This window comes from Panicum hallii, chromosome 6 (genome assembly GCF_002211085.1).
Source record: "Panicum hallii strain FIL2 chromosome 6, PHallii_v3.1, whole genome shotgun sequence".
NCBI lineage: Eukaryota > Viridiplantae > Streptophyta > Magnoliopsida > Poales > Poaceae > Panicum > Panicum hallii.
In genome coordinates, this window is record NC_038047.1 from 39,284,172 (window position 1) to 39,308,048 (window position 23,877).

The window sequence follows — 23,877 nt, forward strand, 5'->3', positions numbered from 1 at the left end:
TCGCACACAAGCTTAGCTGCACGCCCCAGTCGGTCGCATACTCACGTGTGCCATGCTCCCCGTCGCAGCCCTTGGACCGCGAGGCGCCTACGAGAAAATTGTTCTACGGATCTGCAGAGTAGTAGCAGCTGGCTAGTTCATGCATTTGGCAATTGGCAACGCCGCGGACCACTGCTCCCAGCAGGGTGAAGGTATTTGGTGGCGGGGCTGGAGAGACCAGGACCCGCGATTCAGCACACGGTTTTGAGCTCGATCTCTAGCTACTAGCTGTAGCCAGGCAGCTTCACCCGTTGCTACCAGGTTAAGCGACAAAATTTACAAGAGTGAGGAGGAGGTCTGAGCGCAGTAATTTTTTTTTCATGGTAACGTATAATGTTCACACCCTGACACCCAGGCGACACGGTAAAAAAAAAAAGAACACCTGCCAATGCTGCGGAAGTCCTGTGTCACAAATTTTGGCTGGTTGCCCGGCGGAAGAGGAACCGGGCCACATTTCTCATTTTCTCTGCTGCTCCCCGGCGCCTGAGCCCACGGGATGCCGGAAGGGGCGGGGCAGGAGGGGAGGAGCCGCGAGGGGGTGGTACAGGCCACTAGGCCAGGCCAGGCCGGCTGCTCCGGACAAAGCGCGCCGGGCACGGCCAGTTGCCCGCTGCTGCTCTGGTGCCGGCTAAGCGGCAGCGGTTGGCGTCCACCTCCCGCCGACATGCCGTCCCCACGTCCCCACTCTTCTCTTCGTCGGCTTCCCTCCCGATTATATAACCGCCCCGCGGCCGTCGCCTCCCCTGCATTCCCTTCTCTTCTCCCAATCATCAACACTCTCTCTAAAACTTCCGCCTCTGTCTCTCTCTCTCTCTCGTTCTTGAATTGCGCGTGCGCCTGGTGTGCTTTGGCCGCCGTCGCGTGCCGTCGTCGGAGGAGGCGAAGGCAATGGCGAAGGGCGGGCTGGGGAAGCTGCGGTGCATGATCAGGAGGTGGCACTCGTCCAGCCGCATCGCCCGGGCGCCGTCGCCCGGCGAGGACGGCCACAACGGCGGCGACGCCCGGGGCGCGTCGTTCCACGGCGCCGCGGACGAGGTGCCCAAGGGCCTGCACCCGGTCTACGTCGGCAAGTCGCGCCGCCGGTACCTCATCGCCGAGGAGCTCGTGGGCCACCCGCTGTTCCAGACCCTCGTCCACCGCACCGGCGGCGCCGCCGAGGCCGGCTGCACCGTGGTCGGCTGCGAGGTCGTCCTCTTCGAGCACCTCCTCTGGATGCTGGAGAACGCGGACCCGCAGCCGGAGTCCCTCGACGAGCTCGTCGAGTACTACGCGTGCTGATCGCCGCGAGCCACCGCGCCCGGCCCAGCAGCCGGAGTCGGGAGCCTCTCGAATCTCCAAGCCGCGGCGGTGAATCGCTCTGCAATTCCTGTGTCTTGAGCCGTAGGATTTAGAGTAGGGGAACCATTGTTAATCTTAATCACCGTGCTGTGCAGCTCACGGACGCTGCTCTTCCGGCTCCGTTGATTCGATTCGATTGCCTCTAGTTTGCTACAATTTTTTTAATGCTCTCCTCCTAATAAGATCTCTGGAGCCTGGACAGATGCCTCCATGTATATTGCGATGCAAAAGAAAAAGAAAAGAAAAAAAGTTGCTCATTTCGACTCCTGGATATGGTGTGCAGTGTTCTTTGTTTCTGCTGGAGCTCTTGTTTGTCACTGGTGCAAATGCAAGAATTTTTCAATCTAAAGCATGTATTCTCGATTACGACTAATGTGCATCGGAATGACATGGAAGCAAATCAGTCGTCGTCCACTATAAAGCAAAGAGTTGTATGTGCACGACTTCATAGGAAGAAGTGTGTTTTCGGTACGTATCAGCTCGATATAAATGCTCTTAAAAGTAAACAAATCTTTCTTATCGAATACAATAAGAAAGTGTACGAGAGAGCTGGATACAAAGTAAAATTTATGCATCTAGAAAAACTAAAATAAATTGTAATTTATGCATCTAGAAAAACTAAAATAAATTGTAATTTTGGATGGAGGGAGTAGTATCGTAATTTAGGACGGAGGAAGTAGCAAGCCATCCACTTCATGATGTGGCAGTGTGCTCGGATGATGCGGTGACCTACAGGTTTGCACGTACCATCAGAGGATAATCTGGGAACAACTATCTCAATTTGGACTAACATGGCATCATGAGAAGTAGCAACCAACACAGTATAATACGAGATGAATTGTTGATTTCACATTTTTCTCCTTATTATCAAAATGTTTATTTGACACATTGCAGATCTTGAACTCAAAGAGTATTAGACGTGAGTGTAAAGAACCAATGTTAAGTCGGACATTTGGAACTCTCAATGGACATATTCAGGACAACAAAACTAATCCGGATAGTATATTTTCCGACTTTTTCTACAGTTTTTGGCAAATTCTCAACAACATATATCTCCCGTAAATTAGTGTAGTTGATCAACAGGTGCTCCCTACAAAATAGTTCGGCGCTTATAAAAACACTACAAAAAAAATTAAATAATCCTACAGTTTTTGTCGTGGACTGACTATAGCCACCTGCTACCCAAACACGATGAGCTTGAAATGAGCCTTCTCATCAGCAATAAATTCGGAATAGCGTGTGTGACGGACTCAACTCAACCTGGGGCCCTAGCAGAAGGAAGCCTCTTTTTGAGAGAGGTTGTTTGGTTCCGGAGTGCTAAATTTTAATCCGTGAGAGTTGAATGTGGCTAAACTTTAGTCCGTGAGAAAGCTTCTTGCGCTATTACAAAATCAGACACATGTTGCTGTCAGGCCAGGGTTTCGCTCGACGCTTTGGACCCAATCCTGCTTACCCTCTTCGCTGTCTGTCTCCATCTAATCCGTGCTTAGCCAGTTCTTAACGACATGCAACACGACATGGGGCCGTGCGCTCTGCTAACCTTGATTTGTCGCCGATTCCTTCTACGCCTGCTCAAAAGGAAAAAAACGCGCTGCCCTCTAACGTACAGCCCTGAGCATTTTCTAGTCACCGATGGGCTCAAGATGAGATTTAAAAAGGATACAAATATGTGCTGCACTTTTATTTTATTGAGTACGGTATCGTCTTTTTTTTAAAAAAATAAAACTGAGTTTAGTTGAGGCATTAGTTTTGGTGTCCGAACGACGACCCTCCCATGATTGCAACGTTGATACGTGTCTTTCATGGGAATTGGAGGCCAAATCCCTACTGCTAGTTGGCAGACATGACCTAATGTTTCAAACTTGACAAAGTTAATTACCTTTAACCACCTTCCAAGTCATAACCTTTGATTAGTGTGTGGACCTCAAGCGTACAGTTTAAAATTTTGGTTTGGAGGTCGTTAGAGAGAAGACTCTAAAAAGGGCACTGTTGGATGCATGCCTCTGTGAATCATTGGGCAGAGAGAATTGGAAGATGGACACAGTACAGTAAGGCAAATGGAGTGGTGCCATTTTGCCTTTGTTGCTTCCTTTGGCCAATCTTGCGGTTGGCTCCCTTGATTCTTGCAAGGAAAAATCAAAGGAGACTTCAAATGATTAGCAGTAGTTGCTCTGATTAAAGTAGGCTGATGCGTGCCTTCGAGTAAGGTACTGTGTCTATTTTTTTTTTGGAGAGGAATTTTATAGCACGACTGTCCATACACCTCTGAATTGTATCGGTGTCCCGCACTTGTCTTTGCAAAAATAATAAAATAGCAATAAAAGGAAGTTGGCCCTGAAAAGGTATATGAAATCCATTTGGACTTTAAGAGCTTACTTAAATTTGGGTTCAGAGGTTAGAGAGCCAACCACTACCATACACGCAAGTCTAAGGACAAAATCGTGTGTTAAGATTTACTAATATTGGTATGCATTGCTAGTACGATTAAAGTCCCAAAATCATTCAGGAGACCGACATACACGACCTGCAACACGCAATCTAAGCACCTTAATTGTTGGCGCAATAATCTAGCTCGGAAGCAGACCGGCTAACGACGTTGGACTGGCAGACAGATACGTTCATCGTGGTATTCAGTTTATGATGATCGTTATAATGTTCAGAGAGGGACTGCTGGTGTTTCAGCTCTGGAAGAACATATTTACAGGCTGGAAGAACAGTGTGGCTTCCATTTGCAGGTTCCTCTAGAAAAACATTTTCTGAATTCAGGCACTGTTTCACGTGGAGGATCATGGAAACGTCGCGTCAGAGCAATGCTGCATGATCGTTCAGATCAATGTTCAGAGCAGTGCACTGCCCCAAATGGTGTGGATGCATTCAACATGTGCAGCCTGATGAGATGAGAGCACCGTGAAATTCTGTAAGAATTGCGGCCTTGCCGCCGTATGGGCCGTCCTACCAAATTTATACTCGATCCTGCACCAAATCATAAGAGAGAATCGGCCGATGGAGATCACTCATTGCAGCAGGGGCGTGCAGATATCTCCGAACGATTCGCGTGATCATCCTGCGCTGATCTACTCTAGCTACAGAACAAGGCAGAGCGCATCCGGATCAAATCCTGTAGCCGCGGCGGATCAAACAGGCTTACATGACAAGTTGACAACAGAAACCTGTGGACCTAATCCATTTCATTACTGGAAACCAATACGATTATTATCCCCCGGAGATGTGGACGCTCACCCACCCCCAAGCACATGTCTGTCAGAATCAGCGGTCTAGTTTGCTTTGTTTGTTTGATCAATCCGAAATGAGTGGAGTTTGTCCTGCATTATCTTTAATTTGGATCGTTAGAGACCTAGATAGCTAGGTGCTCTGTTCTTGTGTGGTCGGTACATGCTGATATCTTAGAACAGAATTGACAAAAACAGAGTCACAGAGACCTGGATGTTTCTGAAATCAATATCTTGAATGGGTCTTCCGAATTTTCTAAAATTTTCGCTTGGCTTGCAAATAATTCCAGGATACTGCTAAACCTCATCAGCGCCCAATCTGCCTTCCATTTGGCAGCATAACTCAATTCCTTTTAATTTTTTTCCTGCAGCACTTATTTTGCCCAGTGTATGATATTGTTTTATACTTTTATAGGATACTCCTAGTAGGGACGGCACTGAGAGTGCTCCAGCTGATCCATGGCGTTTTGCAGTGTACCAGAACTGTTTGTGGATCCAGAATTCCAGCTTGCTGCTTGCACACAACCTAGCTGCACGCCCACACTCGCAGTGGCAGCTTGCGCATTCGCTGTGCTACGAGCCTGCGAGGAAGCCGCTCGCTCTACAGATCTGCACAGTGGCAGCTGGCCAGCTGTGCTCTGCGCCTCTGCCTCTGCGTGTTCTTCCTCTCCTCTCCTCTCCTGCAGGTACATGCGTCACGCGGTTACGGCGCAGCACGGTACAGCCGCAGCAGAGTAGGCCGAAGATGTTTCGTCGCATGCCGCAGTAATTTTTTTGGACGCAGTTTAAATTAAACCCCTGCTAGCTGGAGCGCCAGAAGAGAGCCAGCCACAGTCCTGCGCTGTGCTCCGGGCATGGCGGACGAAGCAGCAGGGGAGAACACGCAGGTCCGCAGCCGGAGGGCACGGCGCAGCTAGCCCAGCTGGCAAGCGGCTGTCTCCGGCTCTCGATCGATCTCCCGCCGACATGCGGGCCCCAAGTCCCCCCGTCTTCGGCTCCTCCCTATTATTTAATCAACCCCGTCGTCTCCGCTGCCTTTACAATCCTCGCCGAACTCCTCAACTCTCTCTCTCTCTCTCTCCCCTTGCGAATGGCGAAGGGCGGGCTGGGGAAGCTCCGGTGCATGATGAGGAGGTGGCACTCGTCCAGCCACATCTCCCGCGCCCCGTCGGCCACCGACGGCGCCGGCGGCGACGTGCGCGGCGCGTCGTTCCACGGCGCAGACGAGGTGGCCAAGGGCCTGCACCCGGTCTACGTCGGCAGGTCGCGCCGCCGGTACCTCATCGCCGAGGACCTCGTGGGCCACCCGCTGTTCCAGACCCTCGTCCACCGCACCGGCGGCGGCGCTGAGTCCGGCTGCACCGTGGTCGGCTGCGAGGTGGTCCTGTTCGAGCACCTGCTGTGGATGCTGGAGAACGCCGACCCGCAGCCGGAGTCCCTCGACGAGCTCGTCGAGTACTACGCCTGCTGAGGCAGAGTCCCCCGCGCGCCCGACCGTGACGGCGGCGCAGCCTGGCCCGCCGGAGTTGGAAGCTTGCTGAGCTGCGGTGAACCAATGCATTTGGGTCAGTCCGTGTGTATTTCTGACGACACAGTCCGTGCGTAGTGAGTAGGGTAGAGTTGTGATAAACGCCAAACGGCGGGGGACTGATTCGCTTCGCAAATGTATGGTGTGTCCCGGCGTCGACTAATGGAAAACCTACTGGTTGCAAATTGAATTCACCAGCTGTGGTGTTTGAGCTCCTATTCGAACACACATAGATTCATGTTTTTTATTGGTAAAAAAATTAAAGTTTGGCTATCAATTCAAGCTTAGATTCACCGTGATTTTGTCATATTTCATCATTTAGACCGGATCAATGTCCAAAGAGAGAGGGAGGGTGAACCAGAACCTCCGGCTCCCTTCAAAATGGTAGAGCAAGAAAGACTACTCGGATACACCTTCGTTCTAAATTACAGATCGTTTTAACTTTATCAGATACATATTTTTTTTATTGTATATATAGTGTATCTATCTGCATACAAATTCGTCTAGGACAGCTGCTAAAAACATGCCAGCGTGCCCGACCTCGCACGGCTTTGCTTCTGCGGAAAGCAAAAACGCATTGGCTTGATGTTCACCACGATGTGCAGGATGAATGCCTAAATTGCTTTTTAATTGAAAACGTGCTGAACTGTAGCTGAGGCCTTAGCGGTTCGGTGTCCGACCCTCCCAATGATTGCTAAGTTGATGGGTGAACCTCACCTTTCATTGAAAATTTATATTTCCATAAGAATTATATATGTTAGAGATTCACCTGATAGACCATGTTGGTGTCCTAAAGACCTAAATGACATTTATTTTTGAACTAGGAGGAGTATGTTTAACCACCCTTGTAGTCTTAAATTACACTGGTCGCTAGCCTCAAGCAAGCATAAAAATTGGGGCGGGGGTTAGAGAGGATTAGAGGAATGAAGAATCCAAAAAGGGCACTGTTGGATGACCCGGTAACACATTGCACCTTTTCGTTGCTTCCTTTGGCCAATCTTGTGGCTGGCTCCCTTGATTCTTGCAAGGATAATTACAGGAGGACACATCAAATGATTAGCAGTAGTTGCTCTGATTAAAGTAGCTTGACGATGAGTGTGTGACTAGCTGCTCTATTTTATTTGCATTCTTAATAGAAAATGTTTTATTTGCGCATTGACAACCCCTAGCCTCCCCGGACTGTATCGGTGGCTCGCATTTGCCTCTGCGAGAAAATGATAACAACAAAATAAAATGCAGTTGGTCCTTGAAAGAATGTGAAATATATGCGAACTTTTGAAATTGTTTATTAGAGGTTAGAGAACCAGCTACGCTGCCATGCATGCAGAGACCCAAGGCCAGGCGGATGCAAAAGCGAAGCACCCATCGATCAACACTTCGTGCGTACACGTACTAATATGAATATTTAGTACTAGTACGATTAAAGGTCCAAAAGCAATTAGGAGATTGACATGACGTGCAGCACGCAGTCTAGGCACCTTAATTGGTGGCTTGGTGCAATCTTGGGCGCAGACCGGCTGACGACGACAGAGGCATTGTTGCTTATGCTCGTTCTTAATTTTCAGAGAGGGACTGTTTCAGCTCAGCACAGCTCTAGCGATGTCAGAACACTACCCAAAAAAGTTTCGGCGAGATGTGTATGGACACAATGTGATCGACTTTAATTTATTTGTAATCCCCTGAAAAATATTTTCTGAATTAAGTCACTATTTCACGTGGAGTATCATGGAAATGTCACATCAGAGCATGCTGGCTGATTGTTCCTATCAAAGTCCAGCCCAGTCGGTCGCCCAAGTGGCTATACATGTGAAGCCTCAGAGCACCGTAAAATTGCAGAAATTTTGTGAGAAGATACTATTTGTGTAGCAGGCATTGCAGTAATGTGCCCTACCAGAATTGCTTAACTCTGTTCCAAATAGTTAACAAACTTAAAAGTCGAGAAACGAATTACTTAGTACTTGCTCCGTCCAAAAAAATATAAGACCTGGTCTAACATGGTACGACGACCTTCAAGAACTGGTCATTAACCCTTAATTCCCCGTGTGTATGCTTGTAGCAACAAAGCCATAATCACAAGAAAGAATTAGTAAATATCAACTCGATAATATTTTTTTTGGAAAAAAAGAGTTACACGGGTAATTACGTAAAACTGATTGTTGGTCAAAGGTTACAATACAATTTGAATGTTAAAATATACGTGTGACACTTACTGGAATTGCTTACGTAACTGAAAACAGAGATGGTCAGACGGCCGATGAAAACTCAAATCATTGGACAGAGCAGAATCCGCCGACCGAGATCACTCATTGCCACAAGGGCAGAAAATCTCCGATCGATTCCCACGATCGCCCGACACCGATCCACGCTAGCTACAGAACGAGGCAGAGCGCACCCGGAGCAGATCCTCTAGCTCCGGCGGATCGAGCAGGGTATCTTTGCCGAGACCTGTAAACGTAACCCATCTGGTTACTCCAAACCAATGCGGTTGAGCATCAGGGATTCAGGGTATCTTGCCGTAATCTGAATTAACAAGCCCATGGCGAATGAGTCCGCCGGCGACGAGGACGCTCGCCCAACCCCCAAGCACATGTGTGTCACCATCAGTAATATGCTTTGTTTGCAGATGAACTTCCTACCAAGTACTTTCTTTTGATTCTAGTAGTCCAGGTTTTCTAATCCATCTATTGCGTGATCTTCACTAATCAACCGTTCGCGAAATTCAAACATTATCAGTTCATCAGGGATAAATTGTTGGATCCAACTTGTACCCACACCGACATCTCCAATTTACGTTTAGTTCCGAGTTTGATACATCATGCATGCGCGTGGTGACGTGTTTGCGCATTGTATCATCCTTAATTGAAACAAGGGCTCATCTTCTTTCTTTCTCTTTTTTCAGAAAGCGAGGTCACTTACCTGATGGATGTTCTTGAAATTCAGATCTTGCTTGAACGGGTCGTCAGATTTTGTTTCACTCCCTTCCATTCGGCTTCCAAACTTCAATCCCCTTTCTTTTTCAGCAGCATTTATGTTTGCCTGTCGTATGATACTGACTGGTCCGGTCAGTTATTCTACCCAGCGGGGAGGACGCTACGGAGTGCTCCAGCTGATCCATGGCGTTTTCTAGTACCGGCACCACTCTCGGATACAGCTTGCCCACAAGCTACACACCTAGCACTAGCAGCAAGCCAGCAATGCCGCGTGCTTCAGACGGTCGCGTTTGTTGTGTGCCTGTGCTCCTACAGCTCGACGACGAGCCGGCCTACGACACCACGAGTCAGTCGCCGTCGTCGCGTTCTGCGGATTGCAGAGAAGCAGTGGCGTTCTCTTTCTCGTGCAGGTTCGTGTTGACATGTTCATGCACATCAGCGTATGGTAGGCACGGTGAAGGTAGCACACAAGTTTACCTATCTGATTGCTCTTTAACATTTGCAACCAAATTCCATGCGTTGCACGTTGGGCGCGGTGGCCCAAGCAATAATCCAGCCTACGTACGATTCCTCTGCTCCCCACCGGACGGAGCAGGGGAGAAGACGAAAGCATGCACGCGGCCTCAAGGGCTCAAGGCACGCTACAGCCAGCTGCTCAAGAATGCCCCCAGCCTGCTGCTGCCAAGTTTTACCTCTCGCCGGCCTGCCCCGTCCGGTTGTCCGGGTCGGTGTTATATAAGCAGCCCCGTCGCCGGCCCTGCCTTCGCCACAGCCCACCACCACCTTCTTCCTCATCCTCAGTTCCCTCTCTTTCTGCCTTTGTCTGTCTAGAACCTCCAGCTCTGTCTCGCTACTGCTTGTTGAATTGAAACGTCTCGTCGGAGGAGGAGGAGCGGCAGGAGAGGAGCGGATGGCGAAGGGCGGACCGGGGAAGCTGCGGTGCATGATCCGGAGGTGGCACTCGTCCAGCCGCGTCGCCCGCGCGCCGTCGCCCGCCGAGGACGGCGCCGGCGACGCGCGCGGTGCGTCGTTCCACGGCGCGGACGAGGTGCCCAAGGGCATGCACCCGGTGTACGTCGGCAAGTCGCGGCGCCGGTACCTCGTCGACGAGGACCTCGTGGGCCACCCGCTGTTCCAGACCCTCGTCCACCGCACCGGCAGCGGCGCTGAGGCCGGCTGCACCGTGGTCGGCTGCGAGGTGGTCCTTTTCGAGCACCTGCTGTGGATGCTGGAGAACGCCGACCCGCAGCCGGAGTCCCTCGACGAGCTCGTCGAGTACTACGCCTGCTGAGAGCGCGCCACGCCACGCCACGCCACCGGCGGCCCGCCGGAGTCGGGAGCTCGTCTAGGCCCCACGTAGGAATCGGTACGTGTAGACGATGCCTGATAAACGCCAGACACCAGGGATGAAGCGAAACCACGTCGTCGGAGTGATTCGCTCGCTTGGTTTCTGCTAATCCTCGGCGTCGGCGGTGTAATTGGAGAGCGATTACAAATTGATTGACACCACCCGTGCTGGTGGTTGTTGCAGGCCCAAAAACAGAAAAGAAACTCAGTAGCAAACGTGTTCATGTGATTGCAAATTGTGATATGGTGGGCTCCTACAGTTTCTCCGAACAAAAGAGAGAGAGAGAAAAACAGTGACGTTACAAATCGATCAGATGGCTAGTTCCATCTGAATATCTGATGGGCATTTGACTTGGCTGTTCCATGGCTCGGCGCCCTGCCCCTCCCTACTCGGCCTTGTTCGTTGTTCCTCAGCAGTGCTGCCGCCACCGTGTCCTCTGTTCTCCAGCGCAGCCTGCTGCGACGTTAACCATTCCCGAATCGACGCCCACATCCTACTCCAGGCCATCGATCATTCTCCACCGCGTTCCCCCGAGCGGTGCTGTCACCGTCGCCTCGCCTCGCCTGGCCGGTCCACCATCAGGCCAGCGTGCCGCCCGGCGCTATACACACGGCTTCCCTAAGAGTGGCACCTCCCACCAGAGAAAAACCCAAACACCGGATCTCCAAACTCTAAATCCTAACCTCTCGCCAAAGTCCTCACCGGAGTTGGGGAAGATGACGCGCCACGTCAGGCGGCAACCACACCACAGCATACTTGGCTCCAAAATCGAGTGTTGGTGGTGGTGGCTACTGGATTGTTTGGTTGGTGTCCAGTGTCCACAACTTGCCACCCTACAACTCTCAGCACATTAAGGTTCCTCAAGCGTGTGCTTGTTGGTTCACGGCATAATAATCACCAAACTTTCCTATCCTTATGCCCCCACATGTTACAGTCATTTCTTTAGCAAACTTTGATACGTGGGCCGTGCCGTCCGACTTACTCGCCACACCTTTTTTTTTTGACGGACTCGCGTGGCGCCATATTTTCTATGACGGCCACACTCTATTAAAATTAGGGTCAGTGACGACGATGCGTGGCTTAACAACCAAACAGACAGCATTCACGCCGTAGCACAAACTCGACGTCGTCCGGAGGAGATGGTGTCATGCATGAACCGAGCTGGGGCCCCTATGTTCATGACACATGGGCGACGTGCGCCGCCGCATAGACGACGCCCTGCTGCCAGTCTGCCATGTGCCGACTTGAAAAGGATAGAGCAGTTAATCAAGGCACTGAATGAAATAGCATAGCACCACCAGCACTAGGATCAGCTGGCTGGCAGCAGGATGACCGGAAAACAGTCCGGCGTGCGGCGCGGCCGCACACTGTTTCGTCTCCAAACAGAGGGCTGCAGCCGCAGGACTCGAAGGAAGTGGAACGCATGCAGGCGCTAGCTGATCGAGCACCATGCACGCTCTAGCTGTCTAGCGCGTGCACGATATGCGCCGGCGGCAGCCGGCCGGTGGCGGTGGAGACCGGCCGGAGAGTGGCCGAGACGAGCCACCAGCGCACGAACATATTCCGCATGGACGTTTAATTTGCCAGTTCGGGGAAGCGCACGCGCGCGTGCATGGTAATTTCATTCTCGATCTTATATAATTGCCAGACACACACGCACGACACGAGCATGCCCCGCAATGAAGATAGATGCAGAGCCCGGAAGAGATGATGAGGATGAAGGAAACTGATCGATCTCTGCTGCTAGCTGAACCCCAGGGCTTCTCCCCTCGCCGTGTGGGTGGGTGTTCGGAAGTTGCTGTGCTGCCTGAGATAGTTACTTAGGGCAAGCGTTCGATGTTTTCCTTTTCAAGACAGAAAAGTCTTCCTTTAGCCTGTGGTCTCACGAACTTGTGTGTGGGTGTTTTGGCTTCTGGTCTGCAGCGACCTTGGTCTGTCAGGGTCTTCTCCTTCTAATCTTCTGCTGTTCTTTTACTTCTTTCTGGTTCCCCAGTCAAACGTTGGTATCTTTCAATGGAAATGGGGTGCTGCTCGCGTCAAAAACACACACACACACGTGTTTCTGTCAGGCCAGGGTTTCGCAAAACATTTTGGAGTTTGAACTGATCAATCGCCCACGCTGCTTTATTTAATTGCCTGCCTCATCATCGTCTTCTCTGCTGCTGTCTCCATCTCTGCCCGCAGCCGTGGTCGGTTAGCTGCCAATGCAACTAATCAGAGCGCTTAGCCCAGTCTCAGTGCATAATTTAATGGCACAGTTATTAAAACTGAGAACTAGGTAACTGTGCTAGATAAATTTTATAGTCATAAAACTTACTCCTCTCTCCTCGTCATGTCGGCAAAATTGATGATATAGTATAGAATTTAATGCTATAAAATATCTCATGAAACTTTCATTAAGACAGTCTAAGGGCTTCTAGACCACCGCGCTTGGATTGTTTTTAGACCGGCAGGGAGAGGAGGATTGATTGACCACACGGAACACGACATGGGGGCGTGTACTCACCTAGCTTGATTCTTCGTCGCCGATCGATTCCTTCCTGCTGCTGAAGAAAACGGGCTGCCCCGGCTGGGTGATTTTTCATGTCACTGATGGGCCCAGGATGAGATCTAAAACGACACGGGTATGCTCTGACGACAGTGTTAATTAGTACCAACAACATGCTATGCGTCATTATCGTCCTCTTTTAAAAATATATTAGGTTTTGTTGGTGTACATTAGCAGTTCGGTGCTCGATCGACGACACCTCTCCCCATGATTGCACAGTGCTGATGTGTGTGTCTCATGCGAATTGGGCACCAATGCGAATCCCTTCTCCTGGCCTAGTTGACAAAAATGAGCGGATACTTCGTTCAGGTTTGACGAGTAAGTTTACTATCTTTAACCAGTCATCAGGTCTAAGGTTTTTGTTTTCTGCTAACTTCTTCTGAGCTTGGATTAGTGCGTACTAGACCTCAAGCTAGCTACAATTGGGTTGGGGGTTAGAGAAGATTAGAAGAATCAGCATTCTAAAAGGCAACTGCTGGATGCCTATAGCTCTTTAAACCATTGGGCACCAGAGCATGCTGAATGTAAGGTGGCCGGCCCACGGAAGCATTTTGTTGCTTCCTGCGGCCACTCTCGTGGCTGGCTCCCTTGATTCTTGCAAGGAAAAAGGAGGAGGAGACAGGAGACACCAAATGATTAGCAGCAGCTGTTGCCCTGATTAAAGTAGGCTCATCCGACGCGTGCACTCGAGTAAGGCACTCGTTGGCTTCCTCTCCATACCCTTTTGTTCGCCGAAATTATATGTTTAATTTGCGCTTTGGCGGTACACCTCTGACTGAATTTGTACCGGTGTCTCGCACTTGTCCTTCCTTGCATTCTTGCAAGAGAGAAATACAATAAAAATAAAATAGGCATCTGGGCTATTTGGACTTTATTTAGAGGTTGTTTAAATTTGAGTTGAGAGGTTGGAGAGCCAACTACTACCTTGCATGCAAGCAGGCGTAAGGACAGATGGATGCAAAAGCGACGTATGGGTGGCGACTGGCGATCAGCACCTACTACTTTATTTTTTTCCAAACCATCCATTTCTTTTTGAAACGAAGCACCTACTTGATTTTTTTAAAACGATTTCTTTTTAAAACGAAGCACCTACTTGATTTTGGGTTCAAACGTACTAGTATTAGTTTTTGGTAGCAGTACAACTAATAATGGCCCAAAATTATCCCGGCCATTGACACGACGTGCATGCTGCACGCAATCTAATGAGCACCTTAATTCGTGCGTCCAATCTCGGAATTAGAGGTTGGTTGCATGCACCGAATTTTCGGTATCCCTTTTTTCAGGTGGATTTCGGGTAGTAGTTCTCGTCATGCTACAGTTCTTGATAATGTCAGAGCGCGACTTCTTCAGAAAATAGCAGCCCTGTAGCGATCAGGTCAGTACAGGGAAAATTCAGTGATGCGGGCACCGGCCGGCGTGCTGCGCACAGTGCACGATAAGGGCTGGAGCAGTGCCAGTTGGGTAGTCCTGATCGGCAACTTGTTCCCTGAATTCTGTCGCCGTTTCAACGTGCTTGGCCGTATCATGGAAACGTCACGTCGGAGCACGCTACCGATGCGCGACCGTTCCAACCGGTGTCAGACCAGCCGGGCGCCCAACATGTGCAAACTCTTCAGATCGCCGTAAAACTGCAGAAATTTTGTAAGAATGTTGCCGAAACATTCTCACAAAATTACAAACTCTTCGGATCAAACAGGAGTCTTTGCCGAAACATGGTAACCTAACCCATTTCATTGCTCCAAACCTCTGCGAGTAGGCATCAGGGTCATCGCCCAACTCCCTTGCACATGTCTGTCACTGTCACCGATCGTATTCAGTAATCTGTCTTTCTAAAAAAACTATTCAGTAATGTTGGTTGTTTGATCAACAACAGTGAGTTTATCCTGCATTGTCTTTGAATATTGGTGTGCTCTGGTCGGTACATTCTGCTGCAGTGATACAATACATTTTTTTTTCTGAGGAGAACAATACGATTGACTGAAGGTGCTGTAAATAAATCATCACTACCGGAAAAAAGATCTTTACCGAGTGTTTTTTTCGGGCACTCGGCAAAGAGTCCCTTTGCCGAGTGTTTTTTTAGAACACTAGGTAAAGATAATTTTCAAATCATATTTTAAAGTAGTAAATTAATTCAAAAAAAAATATTTTCAACTACAAAGTTGTATAACTCATCAAGATGCACAATTTTTATTTTGGTCATTTTTTCATTTGATAAAATAAATATAAATTTGTTCACAAAACATATATATCTCTCTCGTAGTTTATGAAACTATAAGAGAGATATATAAGATTTGTGAACAATATTAGAATTATCATGTCAGATGAAGAAATGACAAAACAAAAAAATAAACTTTGCAGATCTTGAGAAGTTATAAGATTTTACAGTTGGCAACATTTTAATTTGAAGTCATCTTGTAAATAAAAACTACATCTGAATTTAAAAAATTTAAAATTCGAATTTTGCAAATGACCTCGAATGGAAAAAACCACAAAAATTAAAGTTGTAGATCTCAAAAAGTTATGAAAGTTTATAGTTGACAACTTTTTGATTTGAAATCATTGTGTCATACTAAAATACGTTTGAAGTTTTCAAATTTGAAATTTAAATTTTGTAAACGATCTCGGATGACGAAACTACCAAAATAAAAGTTGTAGATCTCGAAAATTTATGCCACTTTATAGTTAACAACCTTTTCATTTGAATTTATTTACTATCTCAAACAAATAATTTACACTCGGTTAATTATAATATGTGGAGAATAAAAACGTAATGTTGACACACATGATCCAACGTTGCAGTGGTGGAAGGAATTGTTTGTATGCAGGAGGTCGTGAGTTCGAAACCTATCATCGATAAAATGTGCAACCCGTTAGATGGGTCAATAGCTAGCTGTGCATGCCTCCCCAATAAATTTTTTTTCCTGTTTCTTTTTTTGGATTTTTTCCAATTTACATTTTGTTGAGTGCTTCTCTTTGCCGAGTGCCCGACAAAAAGCACTCGGCAAAGACCTCTTTGCCCACAGATTTTTTGCCGAACGTTCTTTGCCGAGTGCAACACTCGGCAAAGCCTTTGCCGAGTGCCTGGACACTCGGCAAAGAAGGTAAATCCGGTAGTGCATAAGCCATGTTCCCATTATTTGATAGCATGTACGTGTACCATCAGGACTTGCATTTGCAAAAATTATGCCAACCACTCTTGCTGCTAGCTGGACCTCTCTTAGGCCCTAGGCCCTTGACCATTAAAAAGTTATATCTCATCGATGTTTTAATGTACAAAAATTATATATTTTTGAAATTGCAAACGGTCGTATCTCATCGATAGTTTGTTCCCTAGCTAGATACATACATGTGTTGAGATTGTGGCCTGATGTTGTGACCTGGAAATTTTCTAATTTGCAAGGGATATAATTGCATATAGCAATTGGGAGCTGCAGTTGGAAAAAGAAAAGAATTTGAAAATAGAAACTGACAAAGACATGTGATGAAGAAGAGATGGCGTGATCACTTTAATCTTTTGTTTTGGTTTGCTAGTTTTTGTTAACTACTTCGTCATCAACCTGTACTCCTACGCGGATTAAAAATTTCAGAGATGTAATTGTCATGGGCCCTTATCTAAACAAAATTTCCAATCCGATATATTCAAGTTTTCACATAATACTCATATAGATATTCTCTTATCTTTATCATATTGCAATATACTTAAGTTACCAATCAATCTATGTACAAGCGAAAATAGTATGAGTAACTTAACACTCATACTGAGTTGAGGGCTCGAATCTGGACGAGTAGGTTATACTACGAGGAACCTAATTAACTAAGCTACGCCACAATTCGTTTGTGCACATTCTTACCTTAATTTTTTTCTTAAACTTCTTAGTTTAAAATATCCATTAACTCCACTAGAAAAATTGGAGGCTCCCGATTGCTTTGGATACGCCACTATCTTACTTTCCTAGAAATAGTTTTATGTATAAATAATATAAACTAAAAAATTCGCAAACAATTATATGATTGTATCTCATCTACCGTTTGCTCCCTATCTACAAGCATGTGTTGAGATTGCGGTCTGACGCTGTGATCCGGAAATCTTCCAAATTGCAAGAGATCCTACTTGTTTAGAGCACAACTGGAAGCTCAGTTTGAGAAACAGAAAATACCCAAGATATGCGACGGAGAAGAGATAGAGAGGATAACCGCTTTAATCTTTTGTTCTTGTTTGCTAGCTCCTGTTCATGATTCCACACAGGACGCATCCTGCATCCGTAACGTCGTGGTGACGCCACGATCCGTCACTCAGGCTCGGGGGTAACTTGTACTGCCAGCATCCAACAACTTTAGCATACAGAACACAGCATCGCTGCCCAAAACTTGCGTTCCATTTGGCAGGCAAGCACATTTCCCGCCATATTTTCTCGCTGGCACTGGTTTTGCCTGCTGTTGCTGACCTCGACTGGTGCAGTCGGTTTTTCGATCGGTAGCGACTGGTACAGTCCATGGCGTTGTGCACTAGTACCAGCACCACATTTGGGTAACAGCTTGCGCCCAGCGTAGCTGCATGCCCCTGTCGGTCACACCTCTTACGCCACGAGTTGGAGCGCAGCTACAATGCTACAAGGACGTCGCCCTCCATGTTTGCAGAGCGGCAGCTGTGTTCTCCTCTCCGGCAGGTTCAGCTTTCCGGCCGGCACAGCAAGCTACTCTCTGCTACTAGGATATGCTAAATTCCCCTGTCACGGTCCTGGACACAATTCAGCACATGGTTTTAAGCTCACTCTCGGGCTGACCGCACCCAGTTCCACGATTGCATTGTTGCCACCTGCCAGTTCCACCGTGCAAGGAGTTTAAACTTTTTAAACCTTCGCCAAATTGTTTGTCCTCGCAAATGGAAGCCAGTACTACGGTTTCCCTGCTCCGATCCCCGGCGGCGCAGCCTGCCGCCGCCGGATGGCGAACGGAGCTTTTCGTGCTCGCGGCCACTGCCCAGCTGCTACGGACGAAACGCTCCGGTCAGTCCACGCCCAGTTGCCGCGGCGCTGTTGCCCGCTAGCGGCGCCTGGCCGCCCGCTGGCCCGGCCCTCGCCTAACGCCTGAGAACATCCCGCCGACAGGCGGTCCCCACCTTCCCCCGTTCAACTCCCTCCGATTATATAAGCATCCCCCCGGGCCGTCGCCTCCCCTGCGTTCCCAAATCCCAATCATCACCAGTTCACCACCGTCTTCCTCAATCCTCTCGCTCGTTAAAACCTCTCTTCTCTCTCTCTCTCTCTCTCTCTCTCTCTCCCCACTTCATTGTTGAATTGCGCGTGCGCGTGTCGCTGGCCGCCGCGCCCCGTGCGTGCGTCCGAGGAGGAGGAGGCCGAGGGGAGTCGACCGGCCGCCCGATCGACCGATGGCGAAGGGCGGGCTGAGCAAGCTGCGGTGCATGATCAGGAGGTGGCACTCGTCAAGCCGCATCGCCCGCGCGCCGTCGTCCGCCGACGCCGGCGAGCGCGGGCCGGGCGCGTCGTTCCACGGCGCCGACGAGGTGCCCAAGGGCCTGCACCCGGTCTACGTCGGCAAGTCGCGCCGCCGGTACCTCATCGCCGAGGAGCTCGTAGGCCACCCGCTGTTCCAGAGCCTCGTCCACCGCACCGGCGGCGCCGCTGAGGCCGGCTGCACCGTCGTCGGCTGCGAGGTGGTCCTCTTCGAGCACCTCCTCTGGATGCTGGAGAACGCGGACCCGCAGCCGGAATCCCTCGACGAGCTCGTCGAGTACTACGCGTGCTGACCGCCGAGAGCGAGCCGCCAGCCCGCCCCTCGCCGTGCCGGCGGCCCGCCGCCGGAACCGGAAGCTTCTAGGGGCAGCACATGGCTGCGGCGGATCGTCCCCGTGTGGTTTGAGCAGTAGCGGATAGAGTGTCGTGGCAAGCTCCGAACGCCGGCGGGCGGCAAAGCGTAAGCCCAAGAACCCTGCTCCTCCGGCGCCGTCGATCCGATTCCATTCTTCTCTGATCGCTTCGTGTAATTGACTTTCCTTTCATTTTGCTTCTCGATTCTTTCCCCTTCCTTCTGTCAATAAGGTCTCCGGAGTGTAGCTGGCAGAGTGCGTCGGTGTACATTGCAAATTGCGACAGAAATCGCCCATTTCGATTCTTGGAATTATTTTTTTTTGAAGTAAATTCTTGGAATTATTAATCTTGTTCATGACTCGGTAGGATTCTTTATTCGGTGATGCCTCGGATGTGAATTCACAGGGCCATGGCGATTCGATACCCAGCAATTCTTCGTTTCTGAAAGAAAGCTACAAAAAATTGTGGAGGGCCTTATAGGAGTAGGAAGCATGGCCCCTTTTCGAAACTCCAGTGCTCCCCATGGGAATCGTGGTCTTGCCATGGAGATGGCGACATGGGGAGGGGAAGAGAGGGGTCGCTAGCATATCCGCGGGCGAACAGCTGTGCGCCAAACCCGAAACGAACACCATCTGCCATGACAGGGACAAGCGTTTCCGACTTTCAGTTGGTGGCAAATACGAGGGGTCGAGGGCGCACGTCTGGTGCGCGGGCTCTCCGCGTCCCCTCCCTGCTGGATGGCATGGGCCATCGGCGGCCAGCACATCCCTTAACCAGCCTATCTCTAGCGTAAATCTGTAGCTGCAGCCTGTTTCTCACCATGGCAGATTAAGCAGGAACCCTGCCAAAAAGGCAGTATTCAGAGCCAGAAAATGAACTGATCACCCATTGACGGGCAAGATGGTCAACTCGGGGGATGCCAAGCCAAGGCGGTGGCCCTTGCTTGGGCCAGCAGGTGTGGAACAGAACCGAACAGAACAGAACAGGCGTCGCCAATCAAGGCACGAACAGTGCTGTCTGCGAGCTCGCGGTCGCGGCTGCCACTTGCGGCGAGCGTGTGTGCGTGCAAGCTCACTCGGATGCCTGCATGCCACCTTCTTTATTCGTCGCCATTAGTCTATGGTCTATTCGGCTGATGACCCATCCTCTCTTCGTCCATTGCAATGATGATTTGGGGTCCTAATCAAGATAAGATAAGGAGTAGCCCTTGACCCTCTTTTCCAGATCACCAACCTGCAGCGCTTGTTTAATCCACCGCCTTTTTTCTCTCCCCCGGACAAGAAGGGTCAAGTTTTCGCGAGCGGCAACAAAGTTAAAAGCATGCCTCGACTGAAACGTGTTAAGTTCTGAACTCTGAGCGTTGTTGGCCGGCGCTGCCGTGCTGGTACTGAGGTTGGCAGCAGAGGGAGGAGATGGACGGGGGGGATCTTTGACGATTTGGCTTCAGCTCCGGTCGTGCCGGCTGGGGCGTCGACGCTAGCTGCTCGATGAGGTTAGTTGGCTGTTGCCTGCTGGTAGCGTCGGCTGTCTGCCGCCTAATCCAACCTACCAGGTCTGGGTCTTCGGTGTTGCAAGAGCCATGCGAATGCTAGCTGAACGTATACAGACAAACCAATCCCTGCCGTGTTTTTACTGTAATACAGTCTTGCACAATCATGCTAGTGAAAGTGCCAAGACTTCGATCTGCGGTTTTCAGATGAAATGCCAATCCAAGCTTGCCATTGCTTCAGCAGACTCACATCACGTCTGGTTACTGATGAGCTTGTCAAGTCGCATTTAAAAACCTGTACAACCGAACAGCAGCATCGCTCCTCAATCAAGTGAGGAAACTGTGGCGCTCTAATCTGGAGGCCGGGTTACGCTAATCCGTGGCCTCCTAGCCAAATAATAGGACCGCCACCTGTCATCATCAGCAAGGAAGCAACGAACGCGCTCGGTCAATCGATCCTTTCTTCTTTTGAGTACGCACGCACACTTCCCCTTTTGGCGCTCTTCCTGCGGAAGTGGAACGACGGGAACCTTTAAATTCGAGATTGCCAGCACATACTAGACCGGATTAGTCCTTACAAGATTACAAACGCCATCAGACGGATTTAGGAACCAAACATACCTACCGACATCTGTGCCCAGGGCACCTCTCGCCAGCATTCGAGTAAGTATACTAGTGAACTAATAATCAGCTCCCGTGATCATGCAGACATGCAAAAGCTTTCGGTGGGCCGCCGTTCATTCGGCACTGTATCGGTCGGCCCAACCAGCTAATCAAGGGTGTTAGCTAGGATCGGAGTACTGACTGCCTGAACCTTTTTTCTTTTTTTTTTTTTTGAAAACTAGGGTAGGGGTACTGCCATGTCATTTAAGCAAGAAGAGAATGTGATGGTCTTACATAGTTGTGATTACATAAGAGGTGCATAAACTCAATACTCGAATAAGAACAAACATGGAAAACTAAGATACAACAGGGGCTCCACAGGCCCTGAAGCGCAGCTGCATTTCCTCCTTGATAAGTTGTAGAATGATACTCGGCTCGGCCGCTTTGCCTTCGAAAACTCTCCTATTTCTCTCCTTCCACAAGTTTCATGCCGTATACATGAGAAAGGCTGCGGCCTGTCTTCTTTCGTTGTATAAGGGCGTCGCACCACCATTCATGCCGTATGCATGAGAGAGACTGCCTGAACCTGCTGCGTCGGTTTCATTGTTCCTGAACGCGGGAGTTTTTACAGAGAACATTGCCACGAGTTTTACAGCGAACACTGAACAACGTTCAGCTAGGTGTAGGGCGTTGACCTACAGGCGTCAATCGTCATCGAGGGTTTCCGCTGACCTGCTGCCCGGTCGCACCGTTGGTTTCAGAAACCATGGTGCGGATCCAATGGGCCTGACTGAAACCTTATCTGCAGCTGCAGCTGTTCAGTAAACAAGTTCATCTGCAGCGCTCGAATCAGTGGGCGCTGTCGCATCGATCGGCTGGCTCGGCTGCTTCCTCCCGGCTGCCGTGAGGTGAGAACGAGAACACGACGACGGCGACACCACAGGATGGGGTCGCCCGCCCTGCCGAACGGTGCTGGGCTCGCTGGGCACCCTAGCCTGATGGCTGATGCTTTTCCTGCGGCTTGCGTACGGCAGAATTCGCGCCACAGCTGGCGTAATGATCTCGCGGTCTCGCCTGCCTCAACTTGCATTGGAAGAAGAAGAAGAACGAAGCGGTGGGACCGTGGACTGATAAAACTCCATGACCCTTTTTCTCAGGCTGCGACGTGCAAAAGCTCTGCCCTGCTTGTTTCACCCCCCGCGCCTGCTTCGGGCTTTCCACCACCAGGCGGTGTCGACGAGCCCACACAAGCCAGGGCCGAACCAGAGTCGCGGCCTGTGCCGCCGCACCCTCCAAACAGGCTCAGCCCGTGGACCCATCGTACCCGGTCATTTCGTCGCGGTCCCCACCTTCTTGTTTGGTGTGGCCCTTTCGCATAATGTCTGAATATTTTCTGGTTTACTGTAATAAGAACAAGATTTACTCCCGCTCCACTTCCTTCTAACTAAATTGTCTTCCATAAGAATCACTTTAATTTCCTTTAATTTTAATGTACCACATATAATTTTTTTTTATTTTAAGAGGGATCTTCATATGCGTAATTCACATTTGCAACGTTCCTTTAATGAAATTTCATCTGGCTCGGTCGATCCATACCTCGTATTTTCCTTCGGGTTTGAACTATTCAAAGTTCACTGCGCGCTTTGAAAAGATTTCACTAGCTTCGATCCTTTTTCATGCCTATGCTTCAGCAAAACCCACGTGGATGCCGCAGTAATTTCGATCCTTTTTGGTATGATTCCTTGTCCATGTCACACGGTGTTTCTCATACATAAACTTTATTAGCGTCTCATCTTTGCATGAATCGTAACCAACTTCATCTTTCAAAAGAAAAAAAACCAACTTGCACCTGCATCGCAGTTTGATGTATATGCCAGAGATATTTGTATATAAAAAAATAGCCAATAGATGAATTTTGCTTCTCTTACAACAATTATCCCCCACATACATCGTGGATGTAGTCATGTAAACGCATGTCAAGATAATCTGTTGTCGAACGCACTACCATTTCATCTCTCCTTCCAGGCAGGCATGTAGAGCTCAGTACTCAGTCAGCACGCTTCTCATCTGTACGGCCAGGCATCCACAAGAGCTGACCGATAGCTGAGTTTAGCACCACATCCAGTCCACTTGGACTTGGTCGGCCGGACCTTTCCCGAAGTGGCTCCCCCCTCCAAGTGGCGCCCCCAACTTGCCAAGGAGGAATCGTTCCCCGTTCTTCTTCCTCGCCTTTCCTCTCTCCCGTCACCTGCGCACCTGACCAAGATCGATTCACCTAGGGGACAGCTCGAAGAAATAATAATCCCAAGTTGCGGGTCGCCTTTTCGGTTTGGTTCCCCCGTCGCCGTCGCCGCCGCCGGTCACCGCCCCGGCTAGGATAGGACGGTCGGCCGCAAGTCGTTGGAACGCGAGATGCCGGCGGACGCGCGCGAGCGCTGTGGAATTGTTTGTGCAATGGTTCTTGGCTTCCTGCCCTGCCGCGGGCCCAGAGGCTTCTGCCCGGGACTGCGAACTGGTCCCGCCAAGTTGCCGCCGGGAGCCCCGTTGGAAAGGGCGCGGTCCGCGTCAGGAGTCCAGCCACCGCGCGCGCACAGGGCGTTGATTAGGGGTTGGGTTGGGCCATGAGGACTGAGATGCAGGGAACCGCAGCGGGCCGCGGCAACTTGCGCCACTCGCGCGCGCGCGAGCGACTTTTCGCAGCAGATGCTTACTGGCAATCGTGCTATGCTCCAGTGCGTATGGTAGCTTTGGGAAAGGCATTCCAGGAGCCAGCAGCCTCTGCACTCGGCAGGGCCAGCGGCCACCTGACTACCTGAGGAGAGAGCCGACTTCCGCACGTGCGCGGGCAGCCATGGGCCATGGCGCCGCCACGCCGGTACAGGCGTCGGACGCGACGGGCGCGCGCGGGGGTCAGGAACGAGCCGGGGGGCCTGGCGGGACCTTGCAGAGCAGCCGAAAGCTGTTGGAGGCCAATTGCAAATCGGCGGCACATCCGT

General features: G+C 50.0%; 4 protein-coding genes across 4 annotated transcripts; all 4 read left to right on the forward strand.

Annotated features, from left to right (window-relative positions):
* Window positions 1-799: 799 nt before the first annotated feature.
* Window positions 800-1,644, forward strand: LOC112897761 (auxin-responsive protein SAUR76-like). Its single transcript, XM_025966153.1, has one exon. It carries the CDS (start codon window positions 928-930, stop codon window positions 1,315-1,317), a length of 390 nt encoding a protein of 129 aa, XP_025821938.1. The 5' UTR covers window positions 800-927; the 3' UTR covers window positions 1,318-1,644.
* Window positions 1,645-5,448: 3,804 nt separating this feature from the next.
* On the forward strand, window positions 5,449-11,032 carry LOC112896466 (auxin-responsive protein SAUR76-like). The gene is made up of 2 exons (XM_025964439.1): window positions 5,449-6,079; window positions 10,358-11,032. The coding sequence occupies exon 1, from the start codon at window positions 5,698-5,700 to the stop codon at window positions 6,076-6,078; it is 381 nt and encodes a 126-aa protein (XP_025820224.1). The 5' UTR covers window positions 5,449-5,697; the 3' UTR covers window position 6,079; window positions 10,358-11,032.
* Window positions 9,619-10,393, forward strand: LOC112897190 (auxin-responsive protein SAUR76-like). The gene has a single exon (XM_025965435.1). The coding sequence runs from the start codon at window positions 9,976-9,978 to the stop codon at window positions 10,354-10,356; it is 381 nt and encodes a 126-aa protein (XP_025821220.1). The 5' UTR covers window positions 9,619-9,975; the 3' UTR covers window positions 10,357-10,393.
* A 7,120-nt stretch (window positions 11,033-18,152) lies between the features above and the next one.
* LOC112897546 (auxin-responsive protein SAUR76-like) lies at window positions 18,153-19,119 on the forward strand. The gene has a single exon (XM_025965865.1). The coding sequence runs from the start codon at window positions 18,351-18,353 to the stop codon at window positions 18,726-18,728; it is 378 nt and encodes a 125-aa protein (XP_025821650.1). The 5' UTR covers window positions 18,153-18,350; the 3' UTR covers window positions 18,729-19,119.
* Window positions 19,120-23,877: the final 4,758 nt, after the last annotated feature.

Bases quoted from the DNA above. Each gene is read 5' to 3' on its own strand.
- LOC112896466 (XM_025964439.1), top strand. From the start codon at position 5,698: ATGGCGAAGGGCGGGCTGGGGAAGCTCCGGTGCATGATGAGGAGGTGG.
- LOC112897190 (XM_025965435.1), top strand. From the start codon at position 9,976: ATGGCGAAGGGCGGACCGGGGAAGCTGCGGTGCATGATCCGGAGGTGG.
- LOC112897546 (XM_025965865.1), top strand. From the start codon at position 18,351: ATGGCGAAGGGCGGGCTGAGCAAGCTGCGGTGCATGATCAGGAGGTGG.
- LOC112897761 (XM_025966153.1), top strand. From the start codon at position 928: ATGGCGAAGGGCGGGCTGGGGAAGCTGCGGTGCATGATCAGGAGGTGG.